The sequence below is a fragment of the Bubalus bubalis genome, chromosome 20, assembly GCF_019923935.1.
Source record: "Bubalus bubalis isolate 160015118507 breed Murrah chromosome 20, NDDB_SH_1, whole genome shotgun sequence".
In the NCBI taxonomy this organism is placed as follows: domain Eukaryota; kingdom Metazoa; phylum Chordata; class Mammalia; order Artiodactyla; family Bovidae; genus Bubalus; species Bubalus bubalis.
In genome coordinates, this window is record NC_059176.1 from 41392629 (window position 1) to 41413985 (window position 21357).

General features: G+C 42.2%; 1 protein-coding gene across 5 annotated transcripts; it reads right to left on the minus strand.

The window, feature by feature from the left end:
• Positions 1-9750: 9750 nt before the first annotated feature.
• TM2D3 (TM2 domain containing 3) lies at positions 9751-20539 on the minus strand (the record flags this gene model as incomplete). Of its 5 annotated transcripts, none has more annotated exon segments than XM_045163699.1 (4): positions 9751-9966; positions 15381-15435; positions 18681-18756; positions 20365-20539. In XM_045163699.1, coding segments are annotated over 3 exon segments (258 nt in total), but the record flags the coding sequence as incomplete, so codon positions are not given.
• Positions 20540-21357: the final 818 nt, after the last annotated feature.

Sequence of the window (21357 nt, forward strand, 5' to 3'; positions counted from 1 at the left end):
GCTGGTTGAGTGCCTGCTAAAAGCAGCCTGAAATGGAAACTGGGATCTCATAAACTAACACTCAATTTGTCCTGGCACATCCTACAATTACTCATCATAGTAAGATCCGGAAAATCTCAACTCGAATGGGAAAAAGCTAGTAGCAGAGCCAACACCAAGATGATGCAGATGCTGTAATTACCTGACAAGAATTTTACAGGCACTATCATAAAAACGTTCCAAGGCACATACACTAAATCTGGGAAAAGAGGAAAAAAATAGAAATTTGGTGAAGAAAATGAAGACTTAAGAAGAACCTAATAAAAACTTGAGAACTGAAAAAAAAAAGAAAATGTAAAACTCACTGAATGGGCTGAACAGCAGGTGGAGGTGACATTAGAAAGAATCCGTGAGCTGGAAGACAGAAAAACAGAAATTATCCAGTTTCAACAGGGAGAGAATAGATTTTGAAAATGAACAGAATCTCAGTGACAATATGTAGGACAACAAAATGATCTAACATTCTTGTCATCAGAGACCCAGCAGGAGAGAATGAGTGTAACGCCAAAAAAATAAAGAAATAATGACTGAAAACTTAGCAAATTTGAAAAAGAAACTTACACATTCAAGAAGTTAAGCAAACCCTAAACAGGATAAGCTGAAAGAAACTCATGCCTGGATACATCATAATCAAACCCCTGAAAAAGAAACACAAAGAAAAATCTTGAAAGCCACCAGAAACAAATGATGTGTTACTTGGTGTGAACAGTAAAACTATTACTGTGACAGCATGTTTTTCATTAAAAATTATGAACTCCAGAAAGAAGCATTTTTAAAGTGCTGAGAGAAAAAAAAGCTGTCACCAAGAAGTCTATATTTAGCAAAACTATGTTTCAGGGACAAAGGTGAAATAAAGGTATTCTCAGAAGAAGAGAATCTACAGAACTTGTTGTTAGCAGACCTGCTCTAGTAAAAACAAAAAAATGCTACAGCAAGTTTTTCAGATGGAAAGGAAATGACAATGGAAGGAAACCTGGAACATGAGGAAGGAGGAAGAGCAGCAGAAAGGGCATGTCAGTCTTCCACAGTTGTAAAATGTGGATGGTTCAGAAGGACACCTGTGGATCTAGATCTGAGTGGCTTAGCAGGTTCTCTGTCTCAGCATCTCACCAAGCTGCACTCAAGTGCCATGGGGCTGTGCTCCTTTTGGGATCTTGAGGTCTCCCTCCAAACTCACATGGTTGTGGAAAGAACTGGATTCCTCAAAGCTGTAGGACTGCAGCCCCCAGCTCCTGCAGTCAGCCACATGCTCCCTGCCCCCTGGCCCTCTACGGACAGTTCACATCACAGCAGCCTGTCCTACCAGGGCTCCTGTGACCAGGTCACACCACCTGCACCAAGGCGTGAGTCCCTGCGCCACTGTCAGGGTGGAGTCAGTGAAACCCCACAGGGGCTCTGCATGCACCCCAGGCTGGACTTGCACACTACACCCAAACAGAAAAAGGATTTAAATGGGAGTAATATCAAACAGGTCTTGCAACACAATGCTAGAGAGGTGGCCAGGGCACAAAGCTACTTGCCACACCACAGACCAACAACCTAAATGAAAAAAGAAACAAAAGGTACCAGCGCTGAGATTACTTGGAGGTTGGAATTAATCTGACAAGGATTTAAAGCAGTCATAAGAAAGATGCTTCAGTGAGCAATTACGTACACACTTAAATAAAAAACAGGAAAACATCAGCAAATAAACAGAAGACATAAAAACAGAACAGAAGGGAAATTATAGAACTAAAAAAACGTGATAATTGAAATTAAAACTCTCTGGACAGTTGTTCAGAAGTAAATTGGAGATAGTAGAGGAAAGAATCAGTGAATGCAAAGACCAATCAATAGAAATTTCCAATCTGAACAACAGAGAGAATATAGACTTTAAAAAAGAAGAAGAAAAACAGCGCCTTGGGAACTTGTGAGACGATTACCAAAACATCTAACAATTGTATCATTGGAGTCTTGGGGAAAAAGGAGAAAGAGTGTGAAGCTGAAAAAAGTATTTGAATAAAAATGACTGAAAATAATTTTTTTTAATTCAACTAATCCAAAAGTAGGCAGGAAAAGATGAAAAAGAGGACAAGGAACAGATGGAACAAACAGAAAATAAATAACAATCTGGTAGACTTAAATCCAATTCTATCACTAGTGATGTTAACTGTAAATAGTCTAAAATACTTAATTAAAAAGGCAGAGATTGTCAGATTAGATGAAAAATCAAAACCCAACATATGCATCTAAAAGAAACTCAATTAAATATAAAGACATATAAACTCAATATAAACATAAAAATTAAATATAAAAACTTTTATATGTTATAAAAGTAAAAGGATGGAAGAAGATACACCACCAGGCAAACACTAATAAACAGTATAACATCAGTATAATAGTGGTTATATTAATCTCAGAAAAGTAGACTTCAGAAGAAGGAGTATTACCAGTGATAAAGATGAACATTACAGGATAATGAACAGGTCAATTCATCAAGAAAATATCATATATCCCTCAAAAAGTTAAAAAGAATTACTATATGATCCAGGAATTCCACTTCTGAGCATATACCCAAAATAATTCAAACAGAGATTCAAACAGGTATATGCACACCAGTGTTCATAGCAGCATTATTCACGGTAGGCAAAAGGCATAACAACCCAAATTTCCATCAACAGATGAATGGACAAACAGTGGAATGTTATACAACCTTTAAAATGACTGAATTCTGGAGCTGCCCTGGTGGCTCAGTGGTGAAGAATCCATCTGCCAATGCAGCAGACACAAGTTCAATCGAATCCAGGAAGATCCCACATTCCAAGGAGCAACTAGGTCCATGAGCTACAGCTATAGAGCCTGTGCTCTAGAGCCTGGGAGCTGCAATTACTGAGCTTATGTGCCACAACAACGGAAACCCATGCACCCTAGAGCCTGTGCTCCTCAACTAAAGAAGCCACTGCAATGAGAAGCCTGTGTACCACACACAACTTAGCGAACAGAAACAGAGTAGCCTCTACTCATTACAACTCAAGCACTATTCTGAGCATTTTTAAAAAAAAATATTCAGAGGTTAAAAATCACAACCTGGCTACCATTGGGGCCATTTTCCCCTTTCTGAGCAACACCTCACTCTTGGAGCTACAGGTAGTTTGCTGTGAAATTAATTCTTTAAGCAAAAGCCATCTTGTGTGAATCAGTGAAGAAGGCTAGGAAGACAAATCCACACGCAGAGTGTGTCTATTCCACGAGGATAAATCAATACCCCTATCCAATAAGTCAATTGGACACGAGTGGTCCAATGGAATCAACAACCTTGTGCTCATAGATGTGTTCTTCCCTGGTGGCTCAGAGGTAAAGAATCCACCTGCAGTGCAGGAGACGCAGGTTCAATCCCTGGGTCAGGAAGATTCTCCTCGAGTAGGAAATGGCAACCCACTCCAGTATTCTTGCCTGGGAAATCCCATGGGCAGAGGAGCCTGGCGGGCTATAGTCCATGGGGTTGCAAAGAAAGTGACATGACTGAGCAACGAACACTTTCACTTTCTCATATCTGCACACAAGAATAGAAGCTCTAGGACAGGAAGTACTTGCCCTCTGCTCTATCTCCAGTGCCCAGGAGGGTGCCTGACACATATCAGGACCTCAGTATCTATTCGCTGAATGAATATACTCATGTGCCCTACAGCACACACACACACACACACAAAGCAGAGTTTGTCTTCTATTTCCTGAGTCATGTTTTCTGCAAGATGAGCTCTTCCTCTTTCTTTCCAAGATGTTCCTTCCTCCTTTTTCTTTCTTCTGAGTTCTCCTGTTCCCCCTGCTATAGTATATACAGTTGCTGCACCATTTTTTAGCTTTACTGAGATAATATGACATAAAGTTAATCAGCCTAAAATATACCTGACACTTTCATTTGGTATCATGTTTTGGAGGTTTAACCACCTCTAAAACATGTTTTAGCATGTATCAGTACTTCATTCCTTTCCATGACTGAACACTATTGTATTGTACGGATAGACCACATTTTCTTAACGTGTTACCCATCACTGGGGGCTCCCCAGGTGGCAACAGTGGTAAAGAATCCACCTGCCAATTCAGGAGATGCAAGAGATAGGGGTTCAATTCCTGGGTAGGGAAGATCTCCTGGAGTAGGAAATAGCAACCCACTCCAGTATTCTTGTCTGGGAAATCCCAGGAACAGAAGAGCCTGGTGGGCTGCAGTCCATGGGGTCACAGAGAGTTGGGCACGACTGAGCGACTAAGCACACCATGTGATCACTTGATGGACATTAGGCTTGTTTCTACTTTTGACTATTATGGATATTGCTGCTATGAGCAAGTTTTTGCATATACCTATATCTTCTTTGGGGGGGGGGCATGTATTTAGAGGTAGAATTCATGAGTCAGAAACAGTTAACTCCATGTTTGAAATTTTTTAAGAACTGCCAGACTGTTTTACCAAGTGGCTGCAATCGTTTTCCATTCCCACCAGCAATATATGATGGTTCCAATTTCTCCCCATCCTAATTCTTGTTTGACTATCCTTCCTATTGCAGTTATTCCAGTGGATATGAAGCTATGTTGTTCCTTTTTATCATGCTCTTGTATGATGTGGGACTTCCCTGGTGGCTCAGATGGTAAAGCGTCTGTCTACAATGTGAGAGACCTGGGTTCAATCCCTGGGTTGGGAAGATTCCCTGGAGAAGGAAATGGCAACCCACTCCAGTACTCTTGCCTTGAAAATCCCATGAACAGAGGAGCTTGGTGCAGTCTACTATCCTTGGGGTCGCAAAGAGTCGGGCACGACTGAGCGACTTCACTGTATGATGTGGGCAGCCTCATGGTATCGAGTGAACAGATCACCCTGCTTGTTTCCTCTCTGAGCAGTGTGAAAGCCATATTTTGTGTTCCACGTAATGCTCTGGAGCCTGACTGCCAGAGGCGATGCAGGAAGAGCTCAGCCGAGACTGTTTTTCCTGGAGTATCTGATCTCTCATCTCTTCACCAAGGTTTTCTAAATGTCCCTGGCAGCGTTTCCTGCCCCCTGCGTAGGAAGTGATGCCATAACCCTGGGGACCATCCCAGGCTCTGGATCCATTGTCTGGCTCAACGTGGAACCCCCAGCTCCATCAGAGTCCATCCTGGTTGCTCCTCAGCCGCCCTATTCACCACACCCCTCCCCCGCGGACAGGGAACAATAAGGATACCCAACCCACTCCCAGGTAGCCTCTCTCCTGAGGCAGAGTCCCCAGATTGTGGTGGTTCACCACCAATACCACTTGCAGGAGTAAGCTGGCACACACGAGCAATAACTTTTTCTTCTCTTACCATTTCTGGACTTTTTGGGGTGGGGGGGTGGTTGTCTTTTTCCTTGTTTCCTGCCAGGTTTATTTGTTGGTTTGTTCTTTGTAGCAAGCAGGCGCCAGTTTAACCACCTGTTCGTCTCCCTTAGTATTTGCAAAGGGAGATGCTCTGATCCAGCTGCTCTCTCCAGAAGGTCTTGGCGATGCGTTTAGGTCTCTAGCTTACTCTTTAGCTTACTCCTGAGATGCTGGGCCACAACACAGACCCTGAGCCCTGCTCTCCTGCAGTCTCAGTAAACGACGTCCAGTGTCTTAATCAAAGCTGTCTCCTCCTGAGTAAAAGCACGTTTATAAAGGACAACGTCCATACTTCAAATCCAAGAATTTATACCGAACCGCATACCCTCTAACCTTCTCATGACAGTTCACACACTCTGGCTTGGACAGCGGGAAACTTGAGAGCACACATGAAGGAACCTGCCTGCCTTTTCAAGCTCTCCTGACGTATCTGAAAAGCAGCATCAGTTACAAAGTGCCTTCCATTCACTGCTAACGGAATGAATCAGAACTATCTGCAAATTCCTTACCTGATCATGTGCCAAAAACAAATGCAATTCTGGCACAAAGTACTTTAAAAGTGAAGAAAGCAAAGTTATGTGGCATACAGAAGACATCTTTACATTTTAAATCTTGAAGTGTAAAAATCTATTCTTTTCCTTTTTGGCTGCACAGTGAAGCATGTGGGATCTTAGTTCCCCAACCAGGGATCAAACCCACGCCCCCTGTGGTAGAAGCATGGAATCTTAACAACTGGACTGCCAGAGAGGTCCCTTGAAACATAAAATCCTCTAAAAATTTTTATAGGCACCATAAACCAATGCGCCTCAGCAATTTGCAGGAATCAGATTCACATGGTGCTATGGCCAATATTTATTTAGAGCTAATTTCTCTATGTCACCACCCTGCAACCATCTCACCCGCCAGAGTCCAGAATCCCACTTAGGTGCTTCAATACCTGCAAGACACCTATGGCATTCATTCAGGAGCGAATATGAGGGCGACTGTCTGCATGATGCTGTGCTGGGGACAGCATGTGATGTGGAGAGAGCAATAAATAACACAACACCTGCCCACCAGGAGTTACTGAGGTGAGTGGAAGAACGCTGACAAAGCAAGACAGATGTTCTTCAAAGTAATGACACATGGCATGCTGCAGTGATAAATTCTGAATTTCTAGAGAACCGTCATCTGAAGGTGGTGACCAACATGGTGCCCAGCCTGTGATGAGCTTCCCCATGTAACAGCCTCTGATCGGAGTTCCCACAACAGGGGAACAGAGTCTAAAGGTCAGACCCAAACAAGACAGTTGGCTGCCAGCTGAGGCTCCTGCAACTGACTAGAGATCACCCCCACCCTCTCTGCTGCCCTTTGAACATGCTGTTCTATTAGACTTCCTTCAAGTTAGGCAAAACAAAATGGAGGAAGTCTTATTTAGGCTTCAGAAGCAGGAGAGCATACCTCTAACCTGCCTCTGACCTGCCTGGATTCTGCCTCTGTGACAGCACAGCAAGCGCAGATTTTGGCAGCCATTGCTGTGCATCATTATTCTGCACCCTGTTACCAGGCAATGGGCCCTGCTTAGCTATTGGTCAGTGCCTCTTAGCCAGGATGGAGACCCTGGAGGGTAACAGCTGTGCCTTGGGATCTTGCTCTTTCTTGTCGGGACAGACAGTAACATTTGTTTGGTGGAGATTTACAGGACTATCACTACCTGACCATCACTGGACCTCAAGAACAAAGGATCTGACACCAAGAAATCTTCAACAGCTAACCATGCCCCTCCCTCCCCTTTTGCTTTATAAAGGGCTCTGCTAAGTTTTCAGTAACTTTGGGGTTCTCAGGGCATAAGCCACCCATCTCCTTGCATGAACCTGTAATAAACCTTTCTCTGTTCCAAACTCCAATGTTTTAGTATTGTTTGATCTCACTGAGCATTGCGCACACGGACTTGGGATTTTGGTAACACCTGGATTCTGTGCCTGCTGGCATGTGTAGCAAGTCCGGCAGCACTTTAGATAAGGAAGGGAGTAGGTCTTGAATTTTTGAGTCCCTGAGGATCTGGTCAACCACCCCCCACCTCCCTATCCCCTGCCCCAGAATCTAACAAAATCCTATGAGTCACAACGTGAAAAGAACAACATTGTAAAAAGGTTAAAGTTAACCAGAGCTGCATTTTTGCGCACAAACTGATGAAATCACTTTGCAGCCTGGGATCACATGTGACAGCCCTGGAACTATCTCACCCACGGAGTGGACACACTGCCCAAGACCCTCTCCCACCTGGGACTCCAGATTGCTGTAACAAGGAATTTCCCACAACTGTTAAGTTTGGTTGTAGGTCAGCCCAATCTAGTGATGAGTATGCTGTTACTTCTATTGTTTCTATTTATATTTTTAATGACTGTACATTGAAATTAAGTAAAAAAAAAAAAAACTATAAAAATATCTTAAAAAATTGAAATTATTTATGTGTGTAATGAGTGGTTTGTTTTGCTAACAAACCCTTCAAACCTAGGTTCGAAATTAATCCTTCACAATTAGAACTACTGGCAAAATAAGGCCAATGTATGAATTCCATGGACTATATAGTCCATGGGGTCGCAGAGTCAAACACAAAGGAGCGACTCTCACTTTCACATGAGTTCCTCATTCATAACTTTTGAGAACCTCTTCATCTTCCCACTAGTGCTCTGAGGCCATTGGCTCCATCAAATCCTTGATAGGAACTATCCCCAATTTGCTTATATTCTTTAGGTTCCTTTAGGTGTTGTTTTTAGTCACTAAGTCACGTCCAACACTTTTGAGACCCCATGGTCTAACCCACCGGGCTCCTCTGTCCATGGGATTCTCCAGCAAGGATCCTGGAGTGGGCAGCTATTCCCTTCTCCAGGGGATCTTCCCAACCCAGGGATCAAACCCATATCTTCTGCATTGGCAGGCAGACTCTTTACCACTGGGTGACCAAGGAAGCTGAGGTCTGCATGTAAAACGGCTTAGGAAGAAGTTCATCCATTGTCTTTTGTACATTCAGTGTCTTTTCAGTTTTCACCTTTCAAACACTGGACACTGGTCATTTAACTCAAGACCCCAAAGCCATACAGATGGCCAGCGGTCAGGATACACACTGCATACCGCCAGCAGTTCCTGTCACCTTCCCGCTCCTGCTCATGTGGGAGTAACAGCAGTGGAGATTCTCTTCTATGCAGAGCTGAATATGGAGCAGATTCTCGGGAAATCTTTACCATAATTAACAAAGGCCCTGCTTCCTGGCAGGACAGGGTCTCCTTGAAATACCTGCTCAGCCCAGTCTCAAGTACCCAGGTCGGGTAAGAAAGTGTCCTGTCTCTAGAAAAGAAAGTCTCATGTAACCCGGGCTGCCCACCTGAAGTGCTGCCTGTTCCGTGCCCAGTCTCATGGTCCCAGGAAAAACCAAGTCAAGACTGGCTGCTTCTGGGAATATGATGGGAGAGCAACTGTAATGGGGAAGCCCCACCTAGTGCCCAGGGCTGGAACTGCTACTTGACCAGACCAACACACACCTGCCCAGACACAACTCCTGGTTCCTAAAGGGCAAGTAGGACCTTCCCTGGTGGTTTCAGTGGTAAAGAATCCACCCGCAATGCAGCAGAGTGGGTTCGATCCCTGGGTCAGGAATATCCCCTGGAGGAGGAAATGGCAACTCACTCCGGTATTCTTGCCTGGGAAATCCCATGGACAGAGAAGCCTGGCAGGCAGAGAGCTGGAAATGACTAAGCAACTAAACCACCACCACGAAAGGGTGTTATACCCTTTCAGGTAAATTGTAATTTATTCTGGCAAAGAAACGTTTTTGTCACCTGAGGTTTATGCAGATATTCTCAAAAATATTTTATAGCTAAATATCTGATAACCTGGTTAATTACATCTTCTGGCTATTGACACAGATGTTCAAAAAGTAACACTCTGCTGTCATGGTGGGCTTGCTAAAGATCACTGGCCTTGTGGAACTGGCTGTATGTGAGAGTCTACATGAGAGGCTAAAAATACTATACACAGATTCTTGATGTTCTTACACAAATCCCTAAAAATGAAGCATACAGAAAGTATACAGGGCTTCCCTGGTGACTCAGTGGTGAAGAGTCACCTGCCAATGTAGTGGACACGGGTTCAATTCCTCGTCTTGGAAAATCCCACATGATGTGGGACAACTTAACCCATGCGCCATAATCACTGAGCCTGTACTCTAGAGCCTAGGAGCCACAACTACTTAAACCCAAGAGCCCTACAGCCTGTGCTCTGCAATAAGAGAAGCCACTGCACTAGCCCCTGCTCTCTGCAACTAGAGAAAAGCCCATGCAAAAATGAGGACATGGCACACAGCCAAAAAAATTATCATTTTTTTTAATTTAAAAAAGCATACAGAACAGATTACAAATGAGAAGCTGAGTAATGGTTAAAGCCGAACCAGATGTTAAGACACTAGAAGAGCAACTTCACGGAGGCCAAATAGAAGAGGTAATTCTTCAGGTTGAAAATAAACTAAGTCTGGGAAGAAAAATGGTTCGATGGAAATCACGGGAGTCTTCAGTGGAAGAGCCTCCTGCCAACCAATGGAAATGGTTAACATAAATATCATTAAATGACTTGTGTGTTGATGGGAAACTGATGTAAATAAATATTGTTGTATTGGGAAAATAGCAACACATACCCAATTTAAAGCTCAACATTCAGAAAACTAAGATCATGGTATCTGGTCCCATCACATCATGGGAAATAGATGGGGAAACAGTGGAAACAGTGTCAGACTTTATTTTGGGGGGCTCCAAAATCACTGCAGATGGTGATTGCAGCCATGAAATTAAAAGATGCTTACTCCTTGGAAGGATAGTTATAACCAACCTAGATAGCATATTGAAAAGCAGAGACATTACTTTGCCAACAAAGGTCTGTTTAGTCAAGGCTATGGTTTTTCCAGTGGTCATGTATGGATGTGAGAGTTGGACTGTGAAGAAAGCTGAGCGCCGAAGAATTGATGCTTTTGAACTGTGGTGTTGGAGAAGACTCTTGAGAGTCCCTTGGACTGCAAAGAGATCCAACCAGTCCATCCTAAAGGAGATCAGTCCTGGGTGTTCATTGGAAGGACTGATGCTGAAGCTGAAGCTCCAATACTTTGGCCACCTCATGCGAAGAGTTGACTCATTGGAAAAGACTCTGATGCTGGGAGGGATTGGGGGCACGAGGAGAAGGGGACAACAGAGGATGAGATGGCTGGATGGCATCACCGACTGGATGGACGTGAGTCTGAGAGAACTTCAGGAGTTGGTGATGGACAGGGAGGCCTGGCGTGCTGTGATTCATGGGGTCGCAAACATCGGAGACGACTGAGCGACTGAACTGCACTGAACCCAATTTAAAGGGAAAAATGCTAAAAAGCCTGTAAATGTTTTTAAAGAAAGTTATTAAAACCCAAAAAGACCTACAAAAACAAAAGTGAAACAATAAAATGGAAATAAAAATATACATATCAATAATAACCCAGAATATAAAGGAATTAAATGCTCCATCCAAAAGAAACAGACTGAATGGATATAGAAACAAGACCTGTATATATGGTGTCTGCAGGATACCCACTTCAGACTTAGGGACATATAAAGACTGAAAGCGAGTAGACAGAAAAAATATTTCATGCAAATGGAAATCAAGAGATAGTCTTTATCAGACAAAATAGAATTTAAATTAAAGACTGCTACAAGAGACAAAGAAGGACACTACATAATGATCAAGGGATCGGTCTAAGACAATGACTAATGACTGCATATACAGATCCAACCAACACGATAGCACTTCAACATATAAGGCAAACACTAATAGCAATGACAGAAGAAATCAACAGTAACATAGAAATAGTGGGAAACTTTAACACCCTACTTACATCAATGGACAGATCATCCAGATAGAAAATCAGTAAGGAAACATAAGCCTTAAATGACATATTAGGTGAGATGGACTTTATTAAAAATTCCACCCAAAAGCAGCAGAATACACATTCTTTTCAAGTGCACTCAGAACACCCTCCACGACTGATCACATGCTGCGTCACAAAGCAAGCCTCAATAAATTCAAGAAAATTGAATATCAAGCATATTTTCTGACCACAATGCCACGAGGCTAGAACTCAACTACCAGGAAAAACCCACAAACAACACAAACAAGTGGAGACAAAACAATATGCTACTAAACAACCAATGGATCACTGAAGAAATCAAAAATACTTAAAAGACAAATGAAAAGAAAACCACAACAATCCAAAATCTATGGAATGCAACAAAAGCATTTCTAACAGGGAAGTATATAGTGACACAAGCTTACCTCAGCAAACAAGAAAAATCTCAAATAAACAACCTAAACTTACACCTAAAGCAACAAGAGAAAATACAAAAAACAAAAACAGACAAAAAAAAAAAAAACACACACACACACAACAAAACAAATTTAGTAGAAGAAAAGAAATCATAAAGATCAGAGCATAAATAAGTGAAATACAAATTTAAAAAAAACAGAAAAGATAACAAAACTAAAAGCTGGTTCTTTGAAAAGATAAACAAGATTGATGAACCTTTAGCTTGACTCATAAAGAAAATGAGGTAAGGGGCCCCCATCAATAAAATCAAAAGTGAAAAAGGAGAAAACTACAACTGACACCAGAGAAATACAAAGAATCATATGAAACTATTACACACAACTATATGCCAAAAAAATGGACAACCTGGAAGAAACAGACAAATTCTTAGAAAAACACAACCTTCCAAAACAGAAACAGAAAATATAGACAGATCAAGCACAAGCAATCAAATTGAATCTGTGATTTAAAAACTTCCAACAAACCAAAGTCCAGGACCAAATGGCTTCACAGGTGGAATCTACCTAACATTTACAGAAGAAATAATACTTATCCTTCTGAAACTCTTCCCAAAAACTGGAGAGAAAGGGAACACTCCAAAACTCTTACGAGGCCAGCAACATCCTGATACCAAAACCAGACAGACATATCACAAAAAATAGAAAATTAAAGGCCGATTATCACTGATGACCAGAGAAACAAAAATCCTCAGCAAATTAGTGGTAAATCGAATCCAACAGTACAGTAAAAGGATCCCACACCGTGCATGATCAAGTGGGATTCATCCTAGGGATGGAAGGATTTTTCAATATCCACAAATCAGTCAATGTGATGCACCATATTAAGAGACTTCAGGATAAAACGTATGATTATCACAATAGATGCAGAAAAGCGTTTGATAAAATCTAACATTTCTGATAATAACTCTCCAGAAAGTGGCCATAGAGGGAACCTACCTCAGCATAATAAAGGCCATACATAACAAGCCCAGAGCCAACATCATACTTAACGGTGAAAAGCTGAAAGCATTGCCTCCAAGATCAGGAACAAGACAAAGATGCCCTCTCTCACCACTTTTATTCAACAGTTTTGGAAGTTCTTGTCACAGTAGTCAGAGAAAAAAAAAAAAGAAATAAGAAATAATAAGGGCTTCCCTGGTGGCTCAGATGGTAAAGCGTCTGCCTGCAATGCGGGAGACCTGGGTTTGATCCCTGGGTCAGGAAGATCCCCTGGAGAAGGAAATCGCAATTCACGCCAGTATTCTTGCCTGAAAAATTCCATGGACAGAGGAGCCTGGTGGACTATACAGTCCATGGGGTTGCAAAGAGTAGGACACGACTGAGCAACTTCACTTCCACTTCCAAACTGGAAAAGAAGTAAAACTGTTACTGTTTGTAGATGTGATACTATAAGCAGAAAATTCTAAAGGCACTACCATAAAACTACTAGGGCTCATCAATGAATTTGGTAAATTTGAAGGATACAAAATTAATATATAAAAATCTCTTGCATTTCTATACACTATCAGTGAAATATCAGAGAAATTAAGGAAACAATCCCATTTACCACTGCATCAAAAAAAATACATCAAAATAAACCTACCTGAGGCAGAACACCCATACTCCAAGAACTGTAAGATGCTGATGAAAGAAACTAAAAACCACAAACACAAATGAAAAGATATGCCACATTCTTGGACCGGAAGAATCAATAATGTCAAAATGACTATACTACCCAAGGCAGTCTGTTGATTCAATGCAATCCCTAACAAAAATACCAATGGCATTTTTCACAGAACTTGAACAAGTAGCCAAAACAATCTTGAGAAAGAAGAATGGAGCTAGAGGAACCATACTCCCTGGCTTCAGACTATACTAGAAGCTACAGTTATTAAAACAGTATGGTACTGACACAAAAGCAGACATAAAATTCAATGGGTCAATTAATTTATGACACAGGAGGCAAAAACATACAAGAGAAGAAAAGAGTCTCTTCAATAAGTGGTCCTGGGAAAACTGGACAGCTACATGTAAAAGAATGAAACTAGAATATTCTCTAACACTATATATAGAATACAGAGAAGGCGATGGCACCCACTCCAGTACTCTTGCCTGGAAAATCCCATGGACGGAGGAGCCTGGTAGGCTGCAGTCCCTGGGGTCGCTAAGAGTTGGGAACGACTGAGGGACTTCACTTTCACTTTTCACTTTCATGCTTTGGAGAAGGAAATGGCAACCCACTCCAGTGTTCTTGCCTGGAGAATCCCAGGGACGGGGGAGCCTGATGGGCTGCCGTCTACGGGGTCGCACAGAGTCGGACACGACTGAAGAGACTTAGCAGCAGCAACAGCATATATAAAATAAGCTCAAAATGGATTAAATATCAGATACTATGAAATTCCTAGAGGAAAACAAAAGCAGAACACTCTTTGACATAAATTGCAGCAACATTTTTTTGGAATTACCTCTAGTCTAACAGAAGCAAAGCAAAAACAAAAAGACCTAATTGAACTTAAAAGCTTTTACACAGGAAAGGAAGCCACAAGCAAAACAAAAAGACAACATACCAACTGGGAGAAAATATTTGTAAAAGAGGCAACCAACAAGACTTAATCCCCAAAATATACAAACAGCTTATACAGCTCAATAAAAAAAAAAACAAAAAACAATCAAATAATGGGCAGAAGTTCTAAATAGACATTTCTCCAAAGAAGACATACAGATGGCCAACAGGCATATAAAAAGACTCTCACATCATTATTATAGAAATGCAAATGAAAACTATCATGAAGTATCACTTCACACAAGTCAAAATGGCTATTATCAAAAAGTCTAAGTTATCAACAAAAAATGCTGGAGAAGGTGTGGAGAAAAAGTAACCCTTCTACGCTCTTGACAGGAATGTAAATTTGTTCAGCCACTATGGAGAAAAGTATGGACACTCCTTCAAAAACCAAAAACAGAACTACCATATGATTCAGCAATCTTACTTCTTGGGCATATATACAGAAAAGATGAAAATTCTTAACTTGGAAAGATACAAACACCCCAATGTTCACAGCAGCACTATTTACAACAGCCAAGGTGTGGAAACAACCTAAATGTCCATCCACAGAGGAATGGATAAAGAAGATGTGGTACATATATACAACGGAAAATTACTCAGTCCTTCACTGGTAGGACTGATGCTGAAGCTGTAGCTTCAATACTTTGGCCACCTGATATAAAGAGTTGACTCATCGGAAAAGACCCTGATGCTGGGTAAGACTGAAGGCAGGAGAAGGGGACGACAGTGGATGTGATGGTTGGATGGCATCACCAACTCAAGAGACATGAGTTTGAGCATGAACTTATTTACAAAATAGAAATAGACTTGCAGACACAGAAAATAAATTTATGGTTACCAGAGCAGAAAGGCTAGGATAGATAAATTGGGAATTGGGGATTAACACACACACAGTACTCTAAATAAAACAGATAACCAACAAGGTCCTACTGTATAGCACAGGAATGACAGTCAATATTTGTAATAACCTATAATGGAAAAGAATCTGAAAACATGCACACACATACACATATATACTCACACACAACTATAAGAAAGTAGCAACTCACTATAGTATCCTTGTCTGGAAAATTCCATGAACAGAGAAGCCTGGTGGGCTACAGTCTGAGGGTCGCAAACAGACAAAAACAACTTAGTGACTCAACAACATATATAACTGAAACACTCTGCTGTACACTTGAAACACGGTATATTGACTATACTTGAATTCAAGAAGTTATAACTAAAAATGTTTTTGAAAAAAAGAGTTTTTGGATTAATAAATGTTTTTCTTTCCAAGAAAGGGTCTACAAGAGACCTTATAAAGACTCAAAAGCATTTATCACACTGATACATTTTTAAACATTTCCACTGTGTGTTAATGAACCAGCCAATTATGAATAAATCTATTAGAATGGACTAATACCCTGAAAAAGAAACATTTCACTTCTTAATAATAAAAGAAAGTTGCTATGATTATTCAAGATTATGTTTTAACATAAAAAACATAACAGAAGTCTGCAAAAATTTTAAAGTAACTTGTAGTTTTATTTATTTTCCAGTACTCTTGCAACCTTTTACATTACTAACAAAACTGCAATCACAGGAACCAGACACAAAATTTCTGCATTTATTTCAAACAATCATACAGAAAGACCATACTACACAAACATTATTACACTGCAAAACTCAGAGATGACTGAAGTTTAGATAACTTTATTTAGCTGAAGAATGAAAAGATTTTCCACTCTCTGCAATTATAGCTCAAATGTTTTTTACGGCAGATGACATTCAAGTTGGAGATACAAATGATACACTCTGAAGTAAGTAATATAAAACTCAAGTCTAGGAACTAAACAGATTTTCAGCTGCACAGGTTGTTCTTCCAGTTTAAATTTTTTCACAGAAAAAAAAAAAAAAATAGATCGCAGGCAAAGAAAACCAAATTTCATATAAGCATGGTTCACTGTTTTTTATTTTACCTTCATCAAGGCAGGCAAAGTACAGATGCTGTACATTAAACACACATACAAGTCCCTCAAAGCACGTGGATTCCCACAGGCAAAGCACATTTGCTAGGCTCCGCTCCTCTCTGAAGCGTGTAACTGCAGCTAAATGTACAAAGAGCCATCCGCTGGTCCCACGTAGCCAACTCCAATGAGCAGGACGTCGATCAGCGTCCATATTCCCAGGCCCCCGAAGCTGAAGAGCTTGCCGAGGCCTTCTCGCCACTGGCCCAGGTAGAAGCGATCTGCTCCAAACCCACCGAGGGTGATGCTGCAACAGCAAACAGGCCTGCAATGCATCAACGGCCCCCCAACTGCACCAGCTGGGGCTCAGTAACCATGCTGACTCACATGCGTGAAAGGGCCTCAGATCAGCAGACCCTGGATGAGGACACAGCGATCATCTCACAAATGCACACTACCAAACAATCACAGGCAAGAAGACTGCTCACAGGTCAACAATGAACACACATGAGCTGTAATGAAATCTAATCCTTCTCTTTTGAAGAAAATCTAGCTTGCTACTTTTTTAAGTAGCAAAAAAACCATGCATCTGGGAGGGCAAAACAGGGCTAGTCTGACAGACAGACCAGCAATGTGGAGGCTGCAGGAGCATCTCAAGGCAGTCAGCCAGCCGGCCGCCTCATTGGGTCTTGACCTTTGTCAATCAACCCATGTAAAAAAGCTCTGTGTTAGGAAAAATTGACTTTTAAGGTTCCTTCAAATTCTAACATCTAACAATATTCAGACAACTTCTCATTGTTTTTCTTTTAAAATTTTTATTATGGAAAATTCTAAAACATACACAAGTTAAAAGAAAGCGAACAGCACCCATGTTTATTGTTGTTTAGTCGCTCAGTCGTGTCTGACACTTTGCGACCCCATAGACTGTAGCCCACCAGGCTCCTCTGTCCATGGGATTCTCCAGGCAAGAATACTGGAGTGGGTTGCCATTTCCTTCTCCAGGGGATCTTCCCAACCCAGGGATCGAGCCTATATCTCCTGCATTGGCAGCTGGTTTCTCTACCGCTGAGTCACCTGGGAAGTCCACAACCCAGCCCCAATAATTATCACCATGTACACACCCCAATTCATCACACCCTTTCCTTCCCACCCCAACCCGAGAACCATGAAGCAACTGCCAGGCATCATCACATTCAATATTCGGCAAGAAACCATGTTGAGCCCAGAGAAGATCTCTATTCTTACTGTTTAAAAGCCAGCTGTGAAACGTGTCATAGTAATTTATGTTCACAACGAGGGGGAGACTGGGTGAGGGGTGTACAGAACTCTCTAGCTTTGCTTTTACTTTTCTGTAAATCTAAAATGAATCCAAAATAAAAAGTTCGTTGGAAAGCAGAAAGTCAGCTGTTATTTTCAACATGAACTACTGTGTCAAAGACGCTGGGCAATCTCACCTTCGCTGTGTCTGACTTTCTGTCGCGGCCCCCTCTTTTCATTTACCAGGGGAGCCTTCCTGCCAGACAGGACCCTCCACCTTCCTAGCCAGACCCTCAAGCAGTGGTCCCCAGACAGAGGCAATACCTGGAGGTGCTATTGACTGTCACCACTGGGGTAGGGAGACTTGTAAACAACACCCAATAAATGGGGTCCGGAGAGGATGCTACACACCCTACTCTGCACAGGATGCCCCACAACCAAGAATTCTTGGCCCAAACATCCACAACGACAAGGCTGAGAAGCCCTGCCCACATCCCACCATACAGTCCCTGGGCTCTCACCGTAAACCTCCAACAGCGGCCTACCTGCTGAATCAGGATTTAGCCAGCAGCCCACCTGACCTTCCCTCTGGTGGGGGTGGGGAGAACTGCTACAATTTCCTTTTCAAACTGCTGAAAAGTTTAACAAATACAAGTATATTTTTATGTAAAAATTAAGTCTATATGCTTGAATAGTGGAATTACAGGTGATTTTCAACATTTATCTTTGTCATTTTTGTTTTTTCTAGTTTTCAATACTGAGCATGTATTATTTTTTTTATTATTTTGAAGGAAATTACTGAAAATTAAAGACAGTCATAAGCCTAGCTACTTTAAATAGGAGGCAGCACTTCACTGACTCAACAGTACGCTCAGAGTGGGAAGACTGACTGGTTCTAATGAGCTCCAATACTGACTTGAGTCACCTCCAGAACGTGCAGGCATCTTGGGAGGAAAGCCAGCAACAGGCCACCAAATTTCACAAAGATAGCGGTCTGGCCACCACAACAGCCCCCAGCAGCACAGTCCCCGTGGTTTACCCAGCCCATGGCAGGGCCTGAGGGAGCAAGAGAGGAGTGCAGAAGAGCCCAGCAGCCACAGCAAATGCCCAGTGGTGTCTCTGCTCACTGGGAACAGCGCTTACCTCAGAGCCAAGGCTGTGGACCACTTGTATCCCCCGGTCCAGTTGCAGTACAACATCTTCGGAAAAGTGCGGTTACCTAAGAAAGGGAAACACTCCACAATGAACACGGGTATGAAAATACTCTGGCAAGAGACTAAATTATAGGTGGTGGTCTTATGATTTATAATCTAAAAAGACAACTCTCTTCACAAAAATAAGTGTTCACTACCCTTGAATGCTGAACAGAAAGCCTTAACTGTCCACGAGCACAGGCTTGTGAGGAGCACAGGTTCATGAGGACCACGGTTTCATGAGGACCACAGCCTGAAGAAGGTGAACCACCCCACGTGATGTTAAGGTGTGGATGATGTGGGGGTGAACGATACAGACAAACCAGGCAGCAGGAGGGGAGAAGGCCACGCAGGACTGACACATCCCGTGGACGCAGGCCACAGATGGTCCAGGGTCCTGGGACATCTGGCTGTTCAAACTGGAGAAAAACGAGACAGATAAACCAGGCACCGGGAGGGGAGAAAGCCACGCAGGACTGACACATCCCGTGGACGCAGGCCACAGATGGTCCAGGGTCCTGGGACATCTGGCTGTTCAAACTGGAGAAAAGTGAGTCTGACTCCACCTCACACCATACACCAAACCAATCCTGGGGAACTAAAGACCTAAATCTGAAAGGCCACAGCTACAACTTTTAAAAGAAAGTACAGAAAATTATCTCTGTGAATCTGGAGCAGGGAAAGGCTTTTTGCAACAAAAAAGGGCTAACTATGAAAGATGAAAAACCAACTAACTAAAATTTTAAAGTTGTGTTCAAAAGAGACCAAAAGAAAGTGGGGGAAAAAGTTAAAATTCAGGAGAGGATTTTAGGGCCATCAAAGGTTACTATCCAAAATACAAAAGAATTCATAGAAGTCTGCAAGAAAAAACAAAACTTAGGGACGAGTATTGGAGAGGATGTGGATCCTCACTAACAGCTGTGCACCACTGGCGGGAGTGTGAACAAACACAACCACCTGGAAAAGAACACATGCCAGAGAGTGCATGCCAGACACACCCCTGTACACGTGACAAGAGACAGACAGAAGTTTAAGAGCAGCACAATTTGTAAAAAAGAAAAAAAAAAGGTAAACAGTCCAAATACATTGGAGAGCAGAAAAACTATGATACAATCTTACAACAGGTTATTATAAAGAAGTGAAAAAAGAAGACAAGCTGAAGAATCTTAGAGCCATAATGATGAAAAGAAACAAGTCCCAGGAGACCATAAACAGCCTGCTACTACTTCACACAGTTCTGAGACATGCATTACTGAATAATACACCACACTGTATTCTAGCACATACATGGGGCAACTATAAAAAACTTAAAGGAAGGGATTGGGATCATAAGAAACCTCAAACGGGTGTCACCCCTAAAGAAGAGGCAGGAAACACTCTGGCAGTTTCGATGGCATCAGATGCTTTGGCTGTTAACCTGGGGGAGACTCAATCACACATTATGCTCTACACCTTATACATTTTTATTTTATGAAGTACTACGTTTTTAAAAGATAAGGAACTGGCATAACTAAAAGGTGCTGATAAACATTTCTGACTACACAATTGAAACCTAATTCTCAAACTTCTGCTATGGTTCTGCAAGTACGCCTGAAAAAGAGCACTCTGCCCAGAAGCTCCCTCAGCCGACTCACCCAGGCAGTGGACGTGGTCCCGCACAGTGCAGTTGGTTGGATAGCGCTGCCGAGGGCAGGACACCGCCCTGCAGTCGCTGGAGCTGAAGCACTCGTAGTCAGCCTCCGGGAGCTGCCAGCAGAACCTGCAGGTCATGTTGAGGACGAAACTCTTCTGGGATTTGAAGTCTGGATCCTACAAAGGACACAGAGCTATTCAGTCATAATCCAGCTTGTCAATATGTCAATAAAACTACACAGTTACAAGGCACATGTGTCAAAAACACTTCTATTTATGATCTAGGGAGGAAGTGGCAGACAAACAGGTACCAAGCCAGTATGTATGCAAAACAAATGCATATGCCATGATCTAGAATCATAAGTATATACCCCAAAATATATACCTAAGAAAAAATACCTAGATAAATGCACATCAAATTATCAAAGGTTATCAGGATAAGATTACTTCATCACTGTTACTTTGGCTAAATTTTTAATAACACACATGCATACTTATATGACAAAGAAGAAAGGAAAAGGCACTTTATGAAGCCCCAGAGACACAAGAGAGCTGACAGGGCAGATGAGTCCCCCTGCTCAAAGTACTGTGCAGTACGTGGGAGTCCGGGCCCAGCTGGACACTCCTAGAGGAACAGCCTGCCGACGGGGCTCAACTCTTCCTAGGAGTCCCTGAGGTCCTGAGACCCAGGGCAGTCACTGCTGTTACGCTCCCAGGACTACCCGACAGGACCCACCCAGAGGCAGCCCAAGAAGACCATCCCCGACTTAGAAAGAACCCCTTGGAGAGGTTCAGCCAGTGCTATTGTGGCCCTGAGCCTCGAAACAAGAGTCCATTTCAATTTTAAATTTGTTTTCTGCCTGTAAGAGCACCCCATGTGCTTATATGTTGCACATTTGGAAATTACAGGAAAACTGGTAACCTCTCCAGAGAGAAGCACTGTCTAACCTTCTTTCATTTTTGCTTTCTGTGATACAGTTTTACATTCATGGAAT